Source organism: Leuresthes tenuis, unplaced genomic scaffold (genome assembly GCF_036924035.1).
Source record: "Leuresthes tenuis unplaced genomic scaffold, fLeuTen1.0.hap1 SCAF_24, whole genome shotgun sequence".
NCBI classification, from domain to species: Eukaryota; Metazoa; Chordata; class Actinopteri; order Atheriniformes; family Atherinopsidae; genus Leuresthes; species Leuresthes tenuis.
The window spans coordinates 4,980,736-4,998,549 of record NW_027325378.1 but is presented as its reverse complement, the minus strand read 5'-3'; the positions used below and the strand labels follow the sequence as shown (position 1 = coordinate 4,998,549).

Sequence of the window (17,814 nt, the reverse complement as noted above, 5' to 3'; positions counted from 1 at the left end):
CTAAAGCGGGACACAGCGCCACGGCGCTGTTCCTCCACATCAAACACAGCTCTCCTCACAGTCTCTCAGGCTTTCCCCAAGAGACGGCAAACAAATGTGACAAATGTTAACCACCCTGAAAGGCAGCAGATGTGGTTAAGCGGGTGAAGAAATGTGGAGAGCTCAAAACAAACCCATGGAGAAAGAGTGAGGATTAAAGTGGCAGCGGCTTACCCACCTTTGGTACCGGAGAGTGTGCCCTGAGGCACGAGGAGAGGGTAAACGGGGGTCTCCTCTGTCTGTTTTTGGCAGCTAATGTTACTTCTGTCAGCATGGCTCCACAACTACTGTCCTTTCCTGAGTTAAAACTTAACGCTGGTTCTCGTGGAAAGTACCACAGCTTCAGAAAAAACTCCCGGCTTCATGTTGACTTTTCTCATCCTTTCAGCGAACACTCTCTTGAGAAAATGAAAGGGAGACGGTCGCTGCGCTGGACTTTAATCAATAGCACAGTACCTGTGGTGTCAGGTTACAACTGCAGTGACACACAGGGCTGCCACCCACTGGATCCTAACTCCTACACTTAAAAACAGAAACTCATTTCCTACACTGATGTCCGCTGACGGATCATTTCAACACATTCATTTCTACATCTTTCCCAAAAGGAAAAGAAAAACAAGACCCATTTATACATACAGTGCAAATACAGTAAGCAGGAATTTATCTGGGCTTTGCCAACTCCTACATGTGCAAACACAAGCTCTGAAGGTGATGAAACATGTCAGGAGAGAAGTGAATCACCAGGAAAGTTATTAGTTAGTGTGGCTTCACTTCTTACCAGAGCAGTGATATCCCTGGAAAACTGCAGTCCACGCGTTAGAGAAGGGCAAGCAGAGAGGAAAAAAGGGAATAAAGAGAAGCAAACAGGTGAGCATTAAGAGATAAGAGTCAAAGATGAAGGTGAGATGACTTCAGCAAAGGCTAAAAATACGTATCGCTGCAGGAAGGTTGAACAGAGGCATCGCAGAATAAAAGTGAGCAGCGTTTGGTGTCCTTCTCAGATCATCCTTTCACCCTCAACCATCCCCAGCACAGCTGCTGTCAGAACACAAATCCACTCTGCTTCTCCTTCCACTTACTCCACATTTCTTCCCTTCGCGAAGCCGCTCTCACCTGCTTATTGTAGCGCCTCCCATCGCCCTCTCTGCCTCCTCAAGCATTCCAACTGCGCTGTGCACTCGCCATACTCTCCTCTTCCCTCATCTCTGCCAGCCTCTCGCTCCTCAGTTACACGCCGCTTATCGTATGCCCTCTTTTGGACGAGCATAACCGCACGCTTGCGTTATCTGCGCTGGCTTCCTCCCAATAAACAGTGCGCTCAGAGGAGACTGCAGCTGCACTTCCTCTGGTTGGGAGTGGGTTTAGAGTCTCCCAAAACAGGCAAACATGTTTCAAATCAGGCACAAACATGAAGTATGGTGCTTGTGCTGATGCGTGTACCAGAAAGGAGGCTTTCAGTCACATATTCAAATAATTATTAGGTTGGGATTATCAGGAATCTAGTGTAATAGCTGGAAAAACAGTAAATAATATGTGTTTCGTAATCTGTAATCCTGAATCTTACTTTCACAGTAATTCTTAAGAACACTTATCATCATGTCACATCAAATAACTGCCGGCCTCATTTGAATCCCTCCGCCTCTGAGCGCTCTCATGATGCCAAAAGCAAGTGTCTGGCTTTTGGTGAGCTGAGGCCAAGCTAACAAGCTATGTGAGGAATTCAGCAACACGGTTCGGGTCTGACTCAGTTCCCTGCTTTCTCAAACAGAGGCCAGAAACGTGTTGTGACTTGGCTGCTTGGCGCTGCTTTATCGTCTGCGCGGCTCTGGACCCTGACGGATGGCGTAGGCTGGCGTTTCACGTCTGGTCCGATCGGTGGAACAGCACAGAGTTGTGGCGTGAAGTTTAGATCAGTTCCACTCCAATCGGCTGCTTTCACATCCTCATTTTGGGAACCAGGCCACTCACGAGACAATTGATCCCAGTCTTGAGGATGGCTGAGACAATGCCAGCTGGTGATTCAAATCGAGTCACATCTAAGTGAGACGAGCTTGTCTCTGTCTTCAGAAAGTGCTCTGAGCTGTTCTGAAGAGTAAATGAGAACATTGATATCAACCTCACGTCCTTCTTTGTGTTAAATGATAATTCAGGTTCATTACAGCCGGCATATTTACACTGTAACTCCTGTTCAGGGAAACAGGGAAACTTACAAAGAGCCGGCTGCCTGGAGCTGCCTGGAGCTGCCTGGAGCTGCCTGGAGCTGCCTGGAGCTTCCTGGAGCTGCCTGGAGCTGCCTGGAGCTTCTTGGAGCTACCTGGAGCTGCCTGGAGCTTCCTGGAGCTTCCTGGAGCTGCCTGGCGCTTCCTGGAGCTTCCTGGAGCTGCCTGGAGCTTCCTGGAGCTTCCTGGAGCTGCCTGGAGCTGCCTGGAGCTTCTTGGAGCTGCCTGGAGCTGCCTGGAGCTGCCTGGAGCAGCCGTGTTGGTAGATGAATTAGTCGGGGATCTTTTGTTTGCCGGATTGTTTGAGGCTGGGAATAGTTTAGGAAATGCTCTGCTGTGGTTGACAAAGTGTAGAGTCAAAGTGAGCAACTGTCTGATGCAGACGTTCAGAGTAAAGCAGGAAGAGTTGTCCATCAGTGACTGCTGTCCACTGCAGGCCAGACGCTAATCGCTCACAGTCGTATAACTGCACCCTGCTGGATCAAAACGCCTCTTTCTCAATGTTTCCTTAAGTCGGGAAGGTGAAGCCAGGAAACGTTGTTGACACACTTAGGCTTAAATAAACGCGTTACGTCTCACAGACACCAAACAAAGGCCCATCTTACATCACCCTCCGCCTCATCACGTATTTCACTCTCAGTGAATCATGACTTAAAGAATAAATCAAGACGGAAGTGGCTTCATTTTCTCACAGCCTTCTGGGAATCCCAAGTGGTGAACTCTTGAATCTGAGTCTGGTTTGTTTGAGCTATGACCAAACGGAAAGCTCGTCTTGTATTTACACACATTCTGTTTTCCTGCACAGTCACGGTGAGCCGCGGTTAAAGCCCGGCTGGGTCTTTTACTTTGCAGTTTACTCACTGAAAACTCACTCTGCTATAATATGTGGCGATTGTGCACGTGAGACGCACGCCGTCCTTTGTGGATCTTCTCTCTTGCTTCCTTTATCTGGGTAAATTATACTAACATGTATGTCAAAAGTCTGGTTTTAGTCCAACTATGTAATTTAACTAACTACGTTTGATAACTTTGAGCTGAAACAGACACCAAAATGAACACCTGTGCTCAACCCGGACAATAGTTGCGGCTGTGCACAAGCATTGGCCGCACTGGAGGTTAAATACAGGCAGATACAATACAATGCAATACAGACACGGACAATCTCATCTCAGCCACTGTGAGAGACATCATTGAGTGGCACAGTTGCAATATTTACAGATGGATGAATGCTTACCAGCTGCAAAATGTCCTCATCCTTTGGCATCACACAGAGTTCCAATGAGGCATCACTGAGAAAGAAAGAGCAGGTTTCCTGTGAGTGTTTCATTTCACTTCTTGTGACATGAGAGTTTCTGAAGCTGTTGATGCACCTGTAGACTTCTTCTATGTCCAGTGAAGTAGGTCTGAGTGTTTTTAAAAGCCCACAAAAACCAGATCCTACCCACATATTTTTAAAGATAAAAAAATTAAACAAACAGTCCATTTCTCCCATCATCAGCTGTCTTTTTTTCAGCTAACTGCGCTAAAGTAGGTCACTTTATAGTACAAGAGAGCAGATTTACGGCCTTGTTTCTCGGATGCATCTTTTTTATTAAACCAAATATTCAAGCTAAGCTAAAATACGTGGGAGGAAATACACCCCCCCAATCACTCCATGGAGGTTTTAATAGCTGCAGCTTGATGAAGTGTGAATAGTTTGGTGCTTGATGAGGAAACAATGCTTCTTTTCTGCAACTGGAGCACGAACGTTCGGTGAAGAGATTAGATCTGCTGAGTCTGCCGGGCTCTTTGACTGTGGGAATGTTTTCCTTAAACTGAACCATGAAATTAAATGTGGCGCTCCTACCTGTTCTGGATCAATGCTATTACTTGTGAGTAAGTCTTCCCGATGATGCTCTCTCCGTTCACCTTCACAATCCGATCCCCTGGAGAGAATGAAGGGAATAAGTCATAAGCCTGATTTTACAGCTGCCTCCACAGAATAACGGTCTGAAATCCAGTCAATACAACTCCTTCCAGCACAAACACACAGCCTGTTTTTACGTGTTTATTTGACCGTGTGTTCGAATCCGTCTCATTCAACTTTTCTGAGGATGTTCATCTTACAGGAAGAGAGGCGACGTGAGTTTCAGGGAGAGACAGGATAATTGTGGGAAAACACAGCACTCCTCTGTCCCAAGAGAGCAGAGGAGGGCGAACAGATAAAAGCAGACAGCTCTGAGGGCTTGTCCAGACCACTTACTGTAACATTTCCTGTAAAAACAGAGTGCGAACCTGGCAGCAGAACGTTAAGACATCACCTCCACTTCAGGGAAAATTAAAGGTGCTGATTCATTGTTTCACCAGAGGGGAGTTTGTTACAGAGTTCTTATCCTCGCAGCTTAAAATTAGAAATGATTCATGCATCAATAAGAGAAGAAAGGCAGGAGATGTAGAGGGACAGGCTAAGGGAGAGGGTGGAATAACAGTGTGCATATTACACTTTGCTCAACCTCCCACAAAGCAGCCCATCTGTTATTCTGTAACTCAACTGCTTTGCTTGGCGTTTTACAAGGAAGTGGAGTACAGACAAAGAACTCTCTGCATCAAACACTGCTTTGAGGTCAGACGTGAGACGGAGGTAATCATTTAATCTGCCAGTTATCACAAGGAATAAACCCCCCCCCACAGAGACTGTGTGCACGTGTTTGTGTACCTGTACAGAGTCCAGCTCCGTGGGCGGGGCCTCCCTCCTTCACTTGCTTGACGAAAATGGTGTCCATTGGCTCCAGACGGTTCCTCTGTCTCCCTGGCAACGAGAGAGAGCACATGCACAGAGGCGATTGGCTACACAGTGAGGAAGAAGAGCAGCAGCAGAGGAGTCACGAGTAGGCTGGACTGCAGAGAATGGCTGCGGTTTTCTGACTTTAAATGACAAAAACGGGGAAAACTGGAGGGAAACCTTTCGCAAACGTGAAAGATTTTAAATACAATAAGCTGAAACAACTACTTCACCGATGGAATTTATGCTCTGGAAGCAAAAAGCACAAATCCAAACTGGTTCCAGCTCCTCACCAGTTACAGCAACGAGATTATCAACCCAAAACATTCACTGCCCCAACAAGAAGCCCCGGTAGCCAACATGCCTCTGAAAAAAGGCTGATGAAACACTTTTTAGTCTTTCTTCAAAATACAACAGAACAGTGTAAAAGTGCCTTTTGTAAGGCAGCATCTGACTCAGTTACGCCTCTGAGGAGCCTGTTCGTACGAATGCATGAACAGCCAGAAACTCCCAGACATGGACAGTACCAACACATGACGCTGATCCATAATCATTACCATCTTCACGTCAGTAACGACACTACTACCCAGTCCTAATAGCTCCCCTTTGCAGCTCTGTCTCTCCATCTTGTAAATAGAATAGGTCCCTCTTTACCTTTAGGGAACAAGGAGTAGTGGCCACCCTAAGGGCCCCTCAACAACCCAGCTGAAGGGCTAGAGGACCATAATACACTGATCCTGAAGAGAAAATGACCACCTTACCTTAAGATGAGGGCCAAGGAGAGCAGACTAAAGTATAAAGCTTGCAATGATTGATGGGCTCCTTCAAAGACACCTGTGCTTGATACAGTGGAGCGGGCTGGGTGAACAAATGCAGCCTCCTCTGGAAAATGTCTTGAACCTTTCACGGATGCATGTGTTACAACGGCTCTAAATACACTAAATTAGATTAGAAAGAGACAAAGAAAAGCTCAGAGGAAGATGCTGGTGACAAATTCCCTCAAGACGATGAAAACAGGTGCCCACTGGTTAATTCTTTCAGGGTTAGGGGAGCTCAGAAAAAACTCATTTTCATCCCTGATTACCATCAATGTTTTCTCGAGAAACAATCACAGGCTAAATGAAATTAAAACCACAACTGTTCTTTAGCCAGAGTAATGCTTCGCGTCCTAAACTAAATGTTTGGAGTCGGCTCCTCGTGCTGAAAACACAGGACCGGTTTCTTATTAAAGCAAATAAAGACCCTGATTTAAAATGAATGAAGAGGTTTCCACGTATCTGTGCTGTAAGGAAGGAAGGAAATACGCTGATCGTGTGTGTTTAAAGAGGAAAAAATGGTCTTCCCCAATCACAGCGGACGTCAGATGCTTTATAGAGCCCTCTGGCTGTGAGGATGTGCAGAAAACACTCACTTATTCTGCTTGCCCTGCTTCCAGTTCACGCAACAAGCACACTCACAGACGAGCCAGAGGTTATTTGGACCTTCTGTGTGGTGTAGAGTGCTCAGCAGCTGGATTTGGGTAGATGTGGTTTCAGTTTGTTGTTTAAGAGCAACTTCAAATGTGCGGAAAGGCTTTTTTCAATCTATCAAAATGGTCAGGGGTCCAAACCTGGAACATTCTGTCTCGTCTTCCGTCTGTTTATGCTTAAATCATGACGTTTCTCGTCTTTCTGAACTCCATCTGGGGGGAAACCAGTAAATGTTTCCAGCAGAGGCTGTTGCATCACTTCACTTGTCCTCTTTCCCTGTATCTGATGCAGCTGCAGTTTGCACCGCTGCACCACACCACCTCCCTCCTGTGGCTAAACGTGTTCCTGCAGTGTTCCTTAACTTTCAGGACATGCCATGTTTGGTGATTTGCAGATTATCTGCATGATGATATCCATGTACAACATCAACAACAGAGTTTAGGTGATACCTGACTGGCTACCATCCAACATTTCAGTTTATCTAAACCTCATAAAAACAATATAATCACCCCTTGAAGCTCAAGTTACAGCAAAAAACACTTGAGACCGCAGGTCTGATCCCTTTTAGAGTATCTGAAACACAATCACTCGCTCAGCTGAGCCAGTAGAAGGCAGCAGAGACTGTAAAATGAGTAGTTTTTTATAGTTTCTTATACAGTTGAGGCTCCTCTTGGTTCTGCTGGTTATGATGTAACTGGATTGGCTAACCACGTGACACAAGCCTGACATGCTTTAGCATTGCTCCGTTTCATCAGTGCACAGAATCACATGAGAACCTGCACTGATGCGTGTCTGACCCGTGCTGTACGTGCGGATGTCTACAAACACACCCCTCCCCTCTCCCAGTGCAAATTCCCAGTCGCTCTGAGCTCCAGCTCCGCAGCACAAATTGAATTCTGGAAGTTTCCGTGCCCTGCAGCTGGATGAACAGGATTAAACGTGGAAATCTAAAGCTCTGGACATTTTTAATGCTCCAAACTGTCTTTCCAAACCATAAACCACTGCGTGGATTAATTAAATGCACCGGCCTGGCTCAAAGTGACTTCAGCCGCTCCAAAACCCTGAATTACAGCTGACTGACTGAAGCTACTTTTAAGTTATAATTAAAGAGGACTAAACACTTGGTGCTCCATCTTTTAAGGCTTTTACATCACAGTGAACAGGTTACACCAGTTTTCTTTAAAATATGGCAGTTTTTGCCTGTATGAAACATAATAATCTTTATAACTGAGTCCCTCAAGCAGCTCTAATTCTAAAACGCCAGAAGTCTTGAGGCAATTATTTGTTATGTTACTCAACAACCTAATAATGATGCAGGTTAACTAGTCTAAATGTTAGAAATCAACACAGAAACAGTCACAATTGATTCATTAAGGTAAGCAGTATCTGTAGGTCACCGTCTACATACCCGTGCTGCTCCACAGAACCGTATTTTCTTCAAAAGATATCTGACATCTGGATGTCAGTGCAGGGAGAGGAAGAGAGTCGCAGACCCAGCAGTTAACCTACAGTTACACAATCAAGCTGGGGCAGTTATATCAAAGTGAGAAGTTGGTTTGTCGAGCACATCTCTGAAAATGTAAAGGTCCGGTCTTTAACACTGAGGGCGACCTGGAAGCAGAGATGCTGCATGCTTTAGTCGTGCAGAATCCCGTGAGAATAAACCTTCTTGTTACCTTAGAACAGGGATGTCCACATCTGGTCCTGGAGGGCCGCCGTCCTGCAGGTTTTAGATGTTTCCCTGCTTCAACACAGAACTCTGCAGAACTTAATCTTCTGAACAGATCCAGTTCACCTGGACCAGGTGTGCTGAAGCAGGGAAACCTGCAGGACATTCCTGCCTTAGAAGGAGCCATTTAAATCTGTCTGCAGATTGGCCACCAGGTGTCCCAACATCCTCCTTCTGAGCTCAAGCTGAACCCAAAGAATAACCGATAAGTTCCACATATGTGAATGAGGTATTCAACAACCAAACGTGAGCTAATCTGCTTTGATTTCCATTACTGCCAGGTTCAAAACTCTGGTTACATTTAGACTTATTGAAGTAATTCATTAGGAAATGCTGTCAACAGCCAGAGAAACAACGATTTGTGGCATATATTTGGGATAAAATGTTGCTGTAAATGAGACATTCTGTGTACAGCAAGAAAACTGGAACATTTTGAGTACTTAAATGCAACTAAAGTGGAGATTTTTGATCCATAGTATTAGAAAAGGCTAAAAACCTTTAAAGATTTAGATTTCAAACTCTATATAAACCATTATTAACAACCACTAATTATTGTCAAACTAATAGAAACAACAATGTAGAATGTTTTTAACACATTAAAGCTAAAAATAGATTATTTCATTATGGCCAGCTCATGTAAAATCTGTTGTTTTTGACTGTTGGGTCTCACATTAAAACTTGATTAACGACTCTTAACACTAACAGCTTAAATAACAATATCAAACTGTGTGAGATCCAACCTAATCTGTTAGAGACTCATCAAATAACACGCAGTTTTGTTTGTTTCTTTTACAAAATACAAAAAAAAAGTAGTCAAACAAATAGGATTTGGCCTCATGGAGGCCAGAAATGAGCTCCAGCTTGATGCCTGACACACATTTCTATCCATGTGGAGCCTGTTAGATAAACAGAAACATGTCAGCTAAAGACAATGTGTTTTTCTTAAAGTATATTTGAGGTCAGATGTACAAGTCAGCCGTCAAGGGCCAGCAGGCGAGGCTGAGAGTCAGAGGTGCTCTCTGGCCTCTATGAGCTCTGCTTTGGCTGCTGTCCCCAGCTGCACAGCTGGCTCTGGTTGTGTGGGCCAGCTCCCCTGCTGTTTTGGGTTAGATAATGTTATTCTACAGAGGGCTGGGCCTGCTGCCCACTCACTGCATTAACCTGGCGTCATATCGCTCCGTCCAACTCGCTGCTCTTTACCGTTTGTGTCACCCTCAGGTTTACAAGCCACCGCAACCACAAACAGATGTCCGAACGTACAAAAACCTCTGCACATGTGTCGTGACACTTTAAATCTCAAGGAGATGGTCTGTGTTTATGTTTAGATGGCTATCTGAAGCAGGTCTGTTCCAGCAGAGAAATATGAAGATGGGAAGCATGTAATCTTGGCACAAGGAGCTCCCCCGGCGGTGTGGGGAGGTCAAAGCACAAGTAGACTTTACATAAATGCATAAACTCTGACTTCCTTCAGTGCAGCTTGTTTTATTGTCAGATGTGTGTTCAAAGAATCTGGATGGATTACAGACGGAAGGTGAAGCCATCTTGAAAATGAATACTGTGATTCTGTCTTTGTGACACAGTGTGCAGGTTACATCAACCTCTCTCTGAAAGCCCAAACTGTGTACTGAAGTCCTGGGCTTCTGTCCACCGACTGGTGGGTGCCAGCCTCGGATGGACGGCTCTCATTTCACTAATCGCTGCACTTTGTCTACAGGCGTAGCTTTTTGTAGGAAACTGAACACACACTGGCCTAAGGTAGGTCAATACACCTGGAAGCACACGTCAGCACTGTAGAAGTGAGTAAACCGCATTCATCACATATCCTTCTACAACAGGAAATACAGCCAGAATTAAATCATGCCATCAGTTTTGCACAGATGCACCTGTACACCTGGAACTACGACAACATGAAGGGATGGCATCACTCTGGATAGGCTGTGTTGGACCACAGATTCTGATAATCCCAACCCTCTGAGATAATCAAATTAGGCAAGTTTATCCTTTTAGATCCAACCGCGGACGTCGGAGTGAGCAGCAAGCTGTTTCCCAGTCAGGACCAACCCATGCCCGTGTTGTTGGTGGCAGCTTCAGAGCTTCTCCGTAAGACATTATGATCAGTAAACGATCGTCTTTGTCAAGAAAATCGCAGCATATTGTGTTTCCATCAATGCCGATTGGAGATGAAGCAGATAAATACTCGTGACTGCTGCTGAATTGTGCAGGAATGCAGGACTGATTACCAATAAAATTCAAAAGCTACAAGTTAGTAGATGTTCGTGTTTTGTTGTTTGTTTGTTATTGATCCGAATAAAAGAGGCTAAGGCACATACTGACAGCTGCAGAGCTTCCATGCAAGGCTGGCAAACATTTCCACGTGTCGGAGGCTGTGAATTGACCTTACAGTTGCCTGTTCTATTGCCTAAGCCACCGTAGTAATAGTCTACTTTGATGAGTCTTTTACCCTCGAGTGGGAATTGTAATATGTTGTTTATTAAAGTGAAACTAGAGAAGTTGAAAACAAGTCGTTGTGTGAGCCCTGCACATGCACAGCCATGCACACGAATTTGTTGACATGCTGAAGAGCTCACAAAGACGCCATCAAGAGCAAAACAGTGTTGTGAACAGCTGTTTCTCAGCCCCCGGGCGCTCTGGGACAGTTTCAGTCTCGGGAATGTGCAAAGGATGAGTCAGAAGCACATCGTTTTACGCCTCACAAAACTAATCTAATGTCGCTTTAAGGTTAAAATCTAAACCTATCAAACGCCAAATGATAGTGCGTGATTGCTCAACATTGTTGCTTCTGTACTGCTCCGATTAGTTTTATGGGCCAGTAGATCAAAAACAGTAAAAAACACTCGACATATTTCTACCCCACGTGGTAGCCGTGGTAACCGTCTACAGTAAGACTGGTTAAATCCACATTAGCATCAAAGATCCCTAATTATAATAAACAAGTGGCCACAAGCACTTCATCCACGATCAACAGTTATCACATGACCAAAGATCCACTCTCAGGTCATGTGATGATGACTTATTCTGTCGCCATGGCAACAAAGAAGTCTCTACTGGCTGAGAAATGCCTTGAGATAAGATGTTTATATTCCAAAATGACCTAAGACACAACTTACAGATGGCGTTTGCACCACAACCAATATTCAGAATGTGTTAAGGACACAGGCTGTACAAACCACACGTGCGTGTGTACGTGTGCACGTGACAGGGCGAAATTCGCAGTCAACACTGCAGCATTAACAGCCCGTGGGAGACGAGTCGATGTGAAAAAAACACACGCCTGACGATACAGCTACATCTGTCCACATGTCAACTCATCAAAACAGCATCTCACACACACACACACACGGCTGGTGTGTTTTCCCACCAGGACAGGAAGGTGGTGGCGTTCTTTCCATCAGTTTTCTTTCCGAAGAATACCAAATACCAAACCCACCCAGGGGGAAAGAGAATATGTGCTGATGTTACTCCAACAAACTATGCACGGGGTGATTTTAGCCAGTTAAAACTGTTTTCAGCCATCTTAAAATAAAATAAACGCCTCCCCCAAGCAGATTGCTGCACGACAATGCTGCGTTTATACCCTGTGAAGAGAGTTGTGTCCTCAGCTTTCCCAAAACCAAGTTGGTTTAGGCTACACTGGTTTAGGCTCAGGGTGGTAATATCAGCAGCCAGTCTTACCTAAGAAAGGGATAATTAACAGCCTCATCGTTACAGAGACCGGTGTCATGTATCCTACACCTTTAAGATGACTTAACTGCCCAGAGTGAACAAGGACCACACAACCGCTGACAAATAAGAAAGAGCAAAAAGGGCATCTGTAGGATAACACTCAACCTAAAGAAGCCAAAGTGCCTCTGGATGTCTCGGCCATACTGTGCACGCTCAGCGATATTTTATCAACAAACATGGAAAATCAATCACTGACATTTGAGAGTCAAGCCAGAAAGTCTTGATCATATCCCCCACCCCCAATAGATGTATCAAAAGTTCACTAAAGGACGAATAAAAACTAAATGTGAAAGATTCTTTCAGACTGAGAGTAAAAGTGATTTCAAGAAAGCAACAAATAGCCGTCAAATTTTGAAGTTATACTGTTGGAATCTCTCTGTGAGTGGGTGTGTTCTGCACCAACAAAACAACGCGCTGAGTCTTTAATTACTCATGAGTGCACGCAGGTTTTATGCCAACTTTGACCCTGAAAGGAACAAGAGGGAAATATGGCTTAATGAGAAATCTCTAAACTGTGGAGAAGTCGCTTTAGAGGGCAGATACGAGGAGAGGATCGGAGATCTGAGAAGCGGAGAGACGAAGAAAATAAAGAGAGGAGACAAAAGTTTGGACGGAGCTGTTCTGGAAAAGGTGGGGCATTAAAAAGCCCATCAGAGAATACAGGGGAATTCTGTTTGCTTGTGCTGCATCGCATTCCTTCTGCACACTTTATGGGAACAAACCGAGAGAAGGGAGGAAATAAAGCTCCAATCTGCAGAGAGAAGAGTTTTGAGTTGAATGAAAAACAAATATTTGAACAGATGGAGAAGTTTTGCGCAGTTTCGTAAGAGTTGCACAAAAACGGCTCATTCGGACTTCATCCCTCAACAAGTTGTTAAAATACACAGACGAAGAGAAAAGACACACAGGAATGGGAGAGACGGACGGAGAAGGCAGGGAAGAGGAGAGGAAGTGAGATAGAGAGGACGATTTGGGATAACAGCCGCTTGGTATGTACACAACCGCTGTGAAAGGAAATAAACAGAGCTAGAAACGCCACCCTCTATCCGCTGTGCAGCGATAAACCGTAGATTCGTGTTTATTTGTGTACGTCCGCATCAGTGTGTGGGTCGGCCTGTGTGTCTGTGCTTTCTGCAGGTTTGAAGTGAATCCAGCGGCAACACCCAGCTACTCAACCCCCCCGACCTCCTCTACAAACACCAACAGGCTGATCACACACGCTGGCCCTGAGTCAAGCAAATAAACTGCACTGCAGCGCGCCGGGGAGGCAGCAGTGAACTTCACAGACCCGAACATTAAAATAACCGAGCACATGGGATGTGTTATCTGTCTGGGATTGTGACTTCACGTGGTTTTTCAATGATGTTACCAGTGTTTTTGGAGCTATGATAGCGGCCACCAGTGTCCACAGTTGTTGCGTAGCAACGGCAACAGCTTGTACATTTCAATGAGACGTGACGCCTAAAAGTCACAGCGCACACCCTGCACGCTTTTATGAACAAGGTCAACTTTAAGGGAACTTTAACTGTCTTTAAAGCTTCAGTTGGTAACTTGAATAAAAGTAACTTCTTGTGATATTTCCTAAACTGTCCCTATGTCCAGGCAGTAAGACATGAGACTTCCATGAGACTACTGCGATTTCCAAGAATTTACCGCGACCGAGTCAAAACAACCAATCACAGCTTGGCAGGTAATAACCCCTGCTTGATCTATATTTGTTTTGATTTTTGGGGGAAATTGTTACAGTAAACCTCTGCAGCGAGTATGGTTAACTCCAAGGCGAGTACTGTTAGCTCCGCGACGAGTAGGGTTAGCTCTAAGGCGAGTAGGGTTAGCTCCGCGGCGAGTAGGGTTAGCTCCGCGGCGAGTAGGGTTAGCTCCGCAGCGAGTAGGGTTAGCTCCGCGGCGAGTATGGTTAGATCCGAGGAGGGTAGGGTTAGTTGCGAGGTGAGTAGGGTTAGCTGCGAGGCGAGTAGGGTTAGCTCCGAGGCGAGTAGGGTCAACTCTGAGGCGAGTAGGGTTAGCTGCGAGGCGAGTAGGGTTAGCTCCGAGGCGAGTACGGTTAGTTGCGAGGTGAGTAGGGTTAGCTCCGCAGCGAGTAGGGTTAGCTCCGAGGAGAGTAGGGTTAGCTGCGAGGCGAGTAGGGTTAGCTCCGAGGCGAGTAGGGTTAGCTCCGAGGCGAGTAGGGTTAGCTGCGAGGCGAGTAGGGTTAGCTCCGAGGAGAGTAGGGTTAGCTCCGAGGCGAGTAGGGTTAGCTCCGAGGCGAGTAGGGTTAGCTGCGAGGCGAGTAGGGTTAGCTGCGAGGCGAGTACGGTTAGCTCCGTGACATAGCATGCTAGGCAGAGTTAGTTAGCCGCGGCAGGGAGGAGGGGCTTGGAGGAGTGCACGTCAAATTTTCAAGCTAAGTCTGCTCTCTTCTCCATCTTACCAACTGTAGCTTTAACTGCTCAGGAAGGTGAAAAACAAAACCTGTTGAGTAAAACTATCAAGCTGACTGTCGAATCCCCACTTAGAGTTAATTAGTTAATTAATTAAAGTTAAAAAGAAACACTAAAACCATAATTACAACAAACTAAACAAATGAAAAGGCGGGACACTGTGACCAAACAACTTTCATGGACTTATCGTCTCATGATATGAATTTTAAGGACTTGTTTTGTTACAAAACGTAGGATTTGGAGCCTGTTAAGTCATAACAGATGTTTGAATTTGTTCATATTGTAAAAATCAATCCGATCCACTGTATTGTTTCTTTTTAATGACTGAATAAACCAGTCAAACTAACTAACTAATTAATATTTAGGCAGGTTGGTCCGAACTACAGACAGACAGACAGACAGACAGACAGACAGACAGACAGACAGACAGACAGACAGACAGACAGACAGACAGACAGACAGACAGACAGACAGACAGATAGATAGATAGATAGATAGATAGATAGATAGATAGATAGATAGATAGATAGATAGATAGATAGATAGATAGATAGATAGATAGATAGATAGATAGATAGATAGATAGATAGATAATAATAATGATGCTAATGAATAATAATACATATATAAATTTAAGTATAAAGTAAGATTAAAATCATTAAAGTAAGGTCTTCTGGGGAAATTCCTGACATTCCTGATATCAGTTTCTGAATCCTGCTCGGCTACCTGTCAGCATCATCATCGCCGCTGGGTCTCAGAGCCCGCCGAGCGGCCGGGAGGGATTTATGAGGGGCTGGAAGCGAGCCAAGACGCTTCCTGTAGCAGCAGGCGAGGGGCTCTCAGGCGAGGATCATTATTCTCCATCCACAGAGCTTTGGCATTAATAGCTCTCGTGCACTTGCAATGCAGGTTTCAGGTTTTAATGACCCACTACCACAGTCACATACAAGTTTACACACGACTGCTTTCAAGGACGTCACACAAAGGAATATGTGCTTAGAAATGGTGTAATACTGCCACACAAACTCCCTGAGTCTGCTGTGTGTGTGTGTGTGTGTGTGTGTGTGCATTCTTTAATGTTTTAGGCCTGTGCTGAATGAGACGAGACGACATGGAGGAGTTAAAACGGGTGGAGGAGGGGGTAGCATGAGGAATGTGACACCACAGGCCAACAGGGATGATGAGGGACACTTACAGGAATCTCTCAATTTCCCGTTGAGAGGCATTTAAGAGTCAGATTCATCACAAAAGCTCCACTGACCCTCCTGTAACCCTGGAATTTTCACTTTCACCCCCTGCTCATGCTAAAATGATTTCCTGAGACACACCTGGTTGGGCTTTGGGACCGTTACAGGACAAACAAATAGCAGAAGATGATTATCTTACTTTTTCTGCATCTCTCTCCAACAGATTTCTGGCACTCAGATTTTACGGGAAAAAACCTCAGAAAAGCAAACCCAGAAGCCTACATAACCTCAGTGACATGAAATGTTCATAAGACACACAGAAGTGTAGATCTATTTCAATAAAAACCAAAAAGCACAAACAGTTGCTGTAAAAGAAGGGTTTTGATGAGGAACAGCAGAGCGATCCTGCTGCGTCTGAGCTGGGCTGCAGCAGTGAGCTGAATGCTGAGCGGCTGGAACGACGAGCCGGATGCTCTGAGGAATGCTGAGGGCTTGCCAAGCTAACCGAGGACTGCCACACAGAAGAGCAGCGACTTTTAACAGCAAACTGCAGCACAAAACCACCTCCAGACCAGACAACTTCACCTGTAACCTGCTGTTTTTGTACAAGTTTTACAACCATTACTGAGCCATCAATGAGACTGACATTCCCCGAGTTAATGAGGCGCTAAGACCGAGACACGACTGCAGCTATCTCTACCTGCAATCAGTGAGAATACATTAAGAGTAATGGACTGTCAATCCTATTTAGCTGCCATTCAATAGAGCGACAAAAGAAGATCTGAAAGTAAGTGATTTCCACCTGCAGTGAACACCTCTGACGCATGCAGTGATTAAACAAAGTGTGGTGTTTCCAGACTCACCTCTGCTGCCATTTTCATCATCCTGGAAAGAAAAACAAAGACAGAAAATAAATGTCAGATGATTTGAGCGATTTTTCTTACTTGATATAGAGGTAAAACTCTAAAGTATACATCATGTATCTCATTCTTATCTGCAGAACCCAGTTCAGTTTCCACAGCAGTTAATCAAACAGCAACAACGCAGTCGACCACGAGATAAAGAAGCCAATGAAAAATAATCAGCGGATTAATCATTTAAGATCTCTATCAAGACTTTAAATTAGAGAATGTGCAGACATAGCAGTCACTAGCTGGGTTTTTATTCACGAATGAAGCAAAGTGCTGCGAACACCAGAGAGTGGCGTTGCAGGCTAACGCTGCTAATCGGCGTAAATCACAAGAAGAAGTTTTACCAAACGGAAACAGAGCTTGAGGAGTTCCTAAGAGATGAATTTTATGGGATATCGTATCGTATGCTCGCAGATGCCAGTCGACTGTTTGAGTTGTTTCCATCCCCTGCAAACAGCATCAAAACCACCTCATTTTGAATTCTATTTCTCATCCTTACTAGTTCTTTTCACCTGATTATCATAACTATATGCACTAAAAGTGGGAGACGTGTTTAACATCCACCATCATGTCAGTCAGCTGTGATTGTTGACACCTCGAGAGGTACAGAGCTCCAAGGAGTAAAGGAAATAATTCCAGAGATCATCAAGAAGACGGGATTTGCTAAATCAGCTAGTCGTCCATTTTTGAATGGTTCAAACCTAACTCACAACTGACAGGACTGTGCTGCAGCCATGCGTGTTGATGAAGTGGTCCCAGTGGAGGTGTGTGTAGAAATCCCTCCGTTAGCTCTCCTGTAGCTGCAAGTAGCCACATAACAGCAGCGATGTGCTAACAGAGCTATAGTACACATTCGTTCATCCATTCGTCTTAAAGTATTGGTGAAATAAAGACACATAATGCCTTATTTAGAGGCTGTATTGTCTCTGCCCTGCTCTTTCCTGTTATATGGATCTCGAGTGATCTAAATATCTTCTGAAGGACACCAACTTTCACCAAACTGTTCTCGGTGAGTAGATGAACGTATTTTATGCCAGAAATAAGGTCTATGTTTAAAAAAATACTGGAGTTACCCTTTAATAACAGAAAAATGGCAGCAAAAAAAAAGTTTATTCGCCTAATCTGCCAAACCCACTGTGACCCGACATCTACGTATGTGCATCTAACCAAAACAGACACATACTCCACACAAAACACCTCAAAGGATATGTAACACGCACAGAATATAATCCAAATAATTTATGATTGTATGAGTTTACCTCATTGAAACAACAATCCCTGCCTGTTTTTTTTTTTCAAACCTTAATTTTCCTCACA

General features: G+C 44.7%; 2 protein-coding genes across 7 annotated transcripts in view; both read right to left on the bottom strand.

The window, feature by feature from the left end:
- Positions 1-17,814, bottom strand: part of LOC140284746 (apolipoprotein D-like) — a 251,193-nt gene that overhangs the window by 24,967 nt on the left and 208,412 nt on the right. The window lies entirely within an intron of this gene.
- The window catches only part of arhgap21a (Rho GTPase activating protein 21a), a 77,072-nt gene that overhangs the window by 19,083 nt on the left and 40,175 nt on the right, over positions 1-17,814 (bottom strand). For 4 of the 6 annotated variants that reach the window (XM_072378712.1, XM_072378711.1, XM_072378708.1 and 1 more), the window contains 5 exons: positions 16,450-16,471; positions 4,954-5,046; positions 4,105-4,183; positions 3,493-3,547; positions 818-841 (listed from right to left, as the gene is read on the bottom strand). In XM_072378712.1, the coding sequence (XP_072234813.1) occupies positions 818-841; positions 3,493-3,547; positions 4,105-4,183; positions 4,954-5,046; positions 16,450-16,471 (273 nt within the window). Of the gene's footprint in view, positions 1-217; positions 603-817; positions 842-3,492; positions 3,548-4,104; positions 4,184-4,953; positions 5,047-16,449; positions 16,472-17,814 lie in introns of those variants that run through there. The other 2 variants (XM_072378709.1, XM_072378713.1) reach the window with 2 other exon arrangements.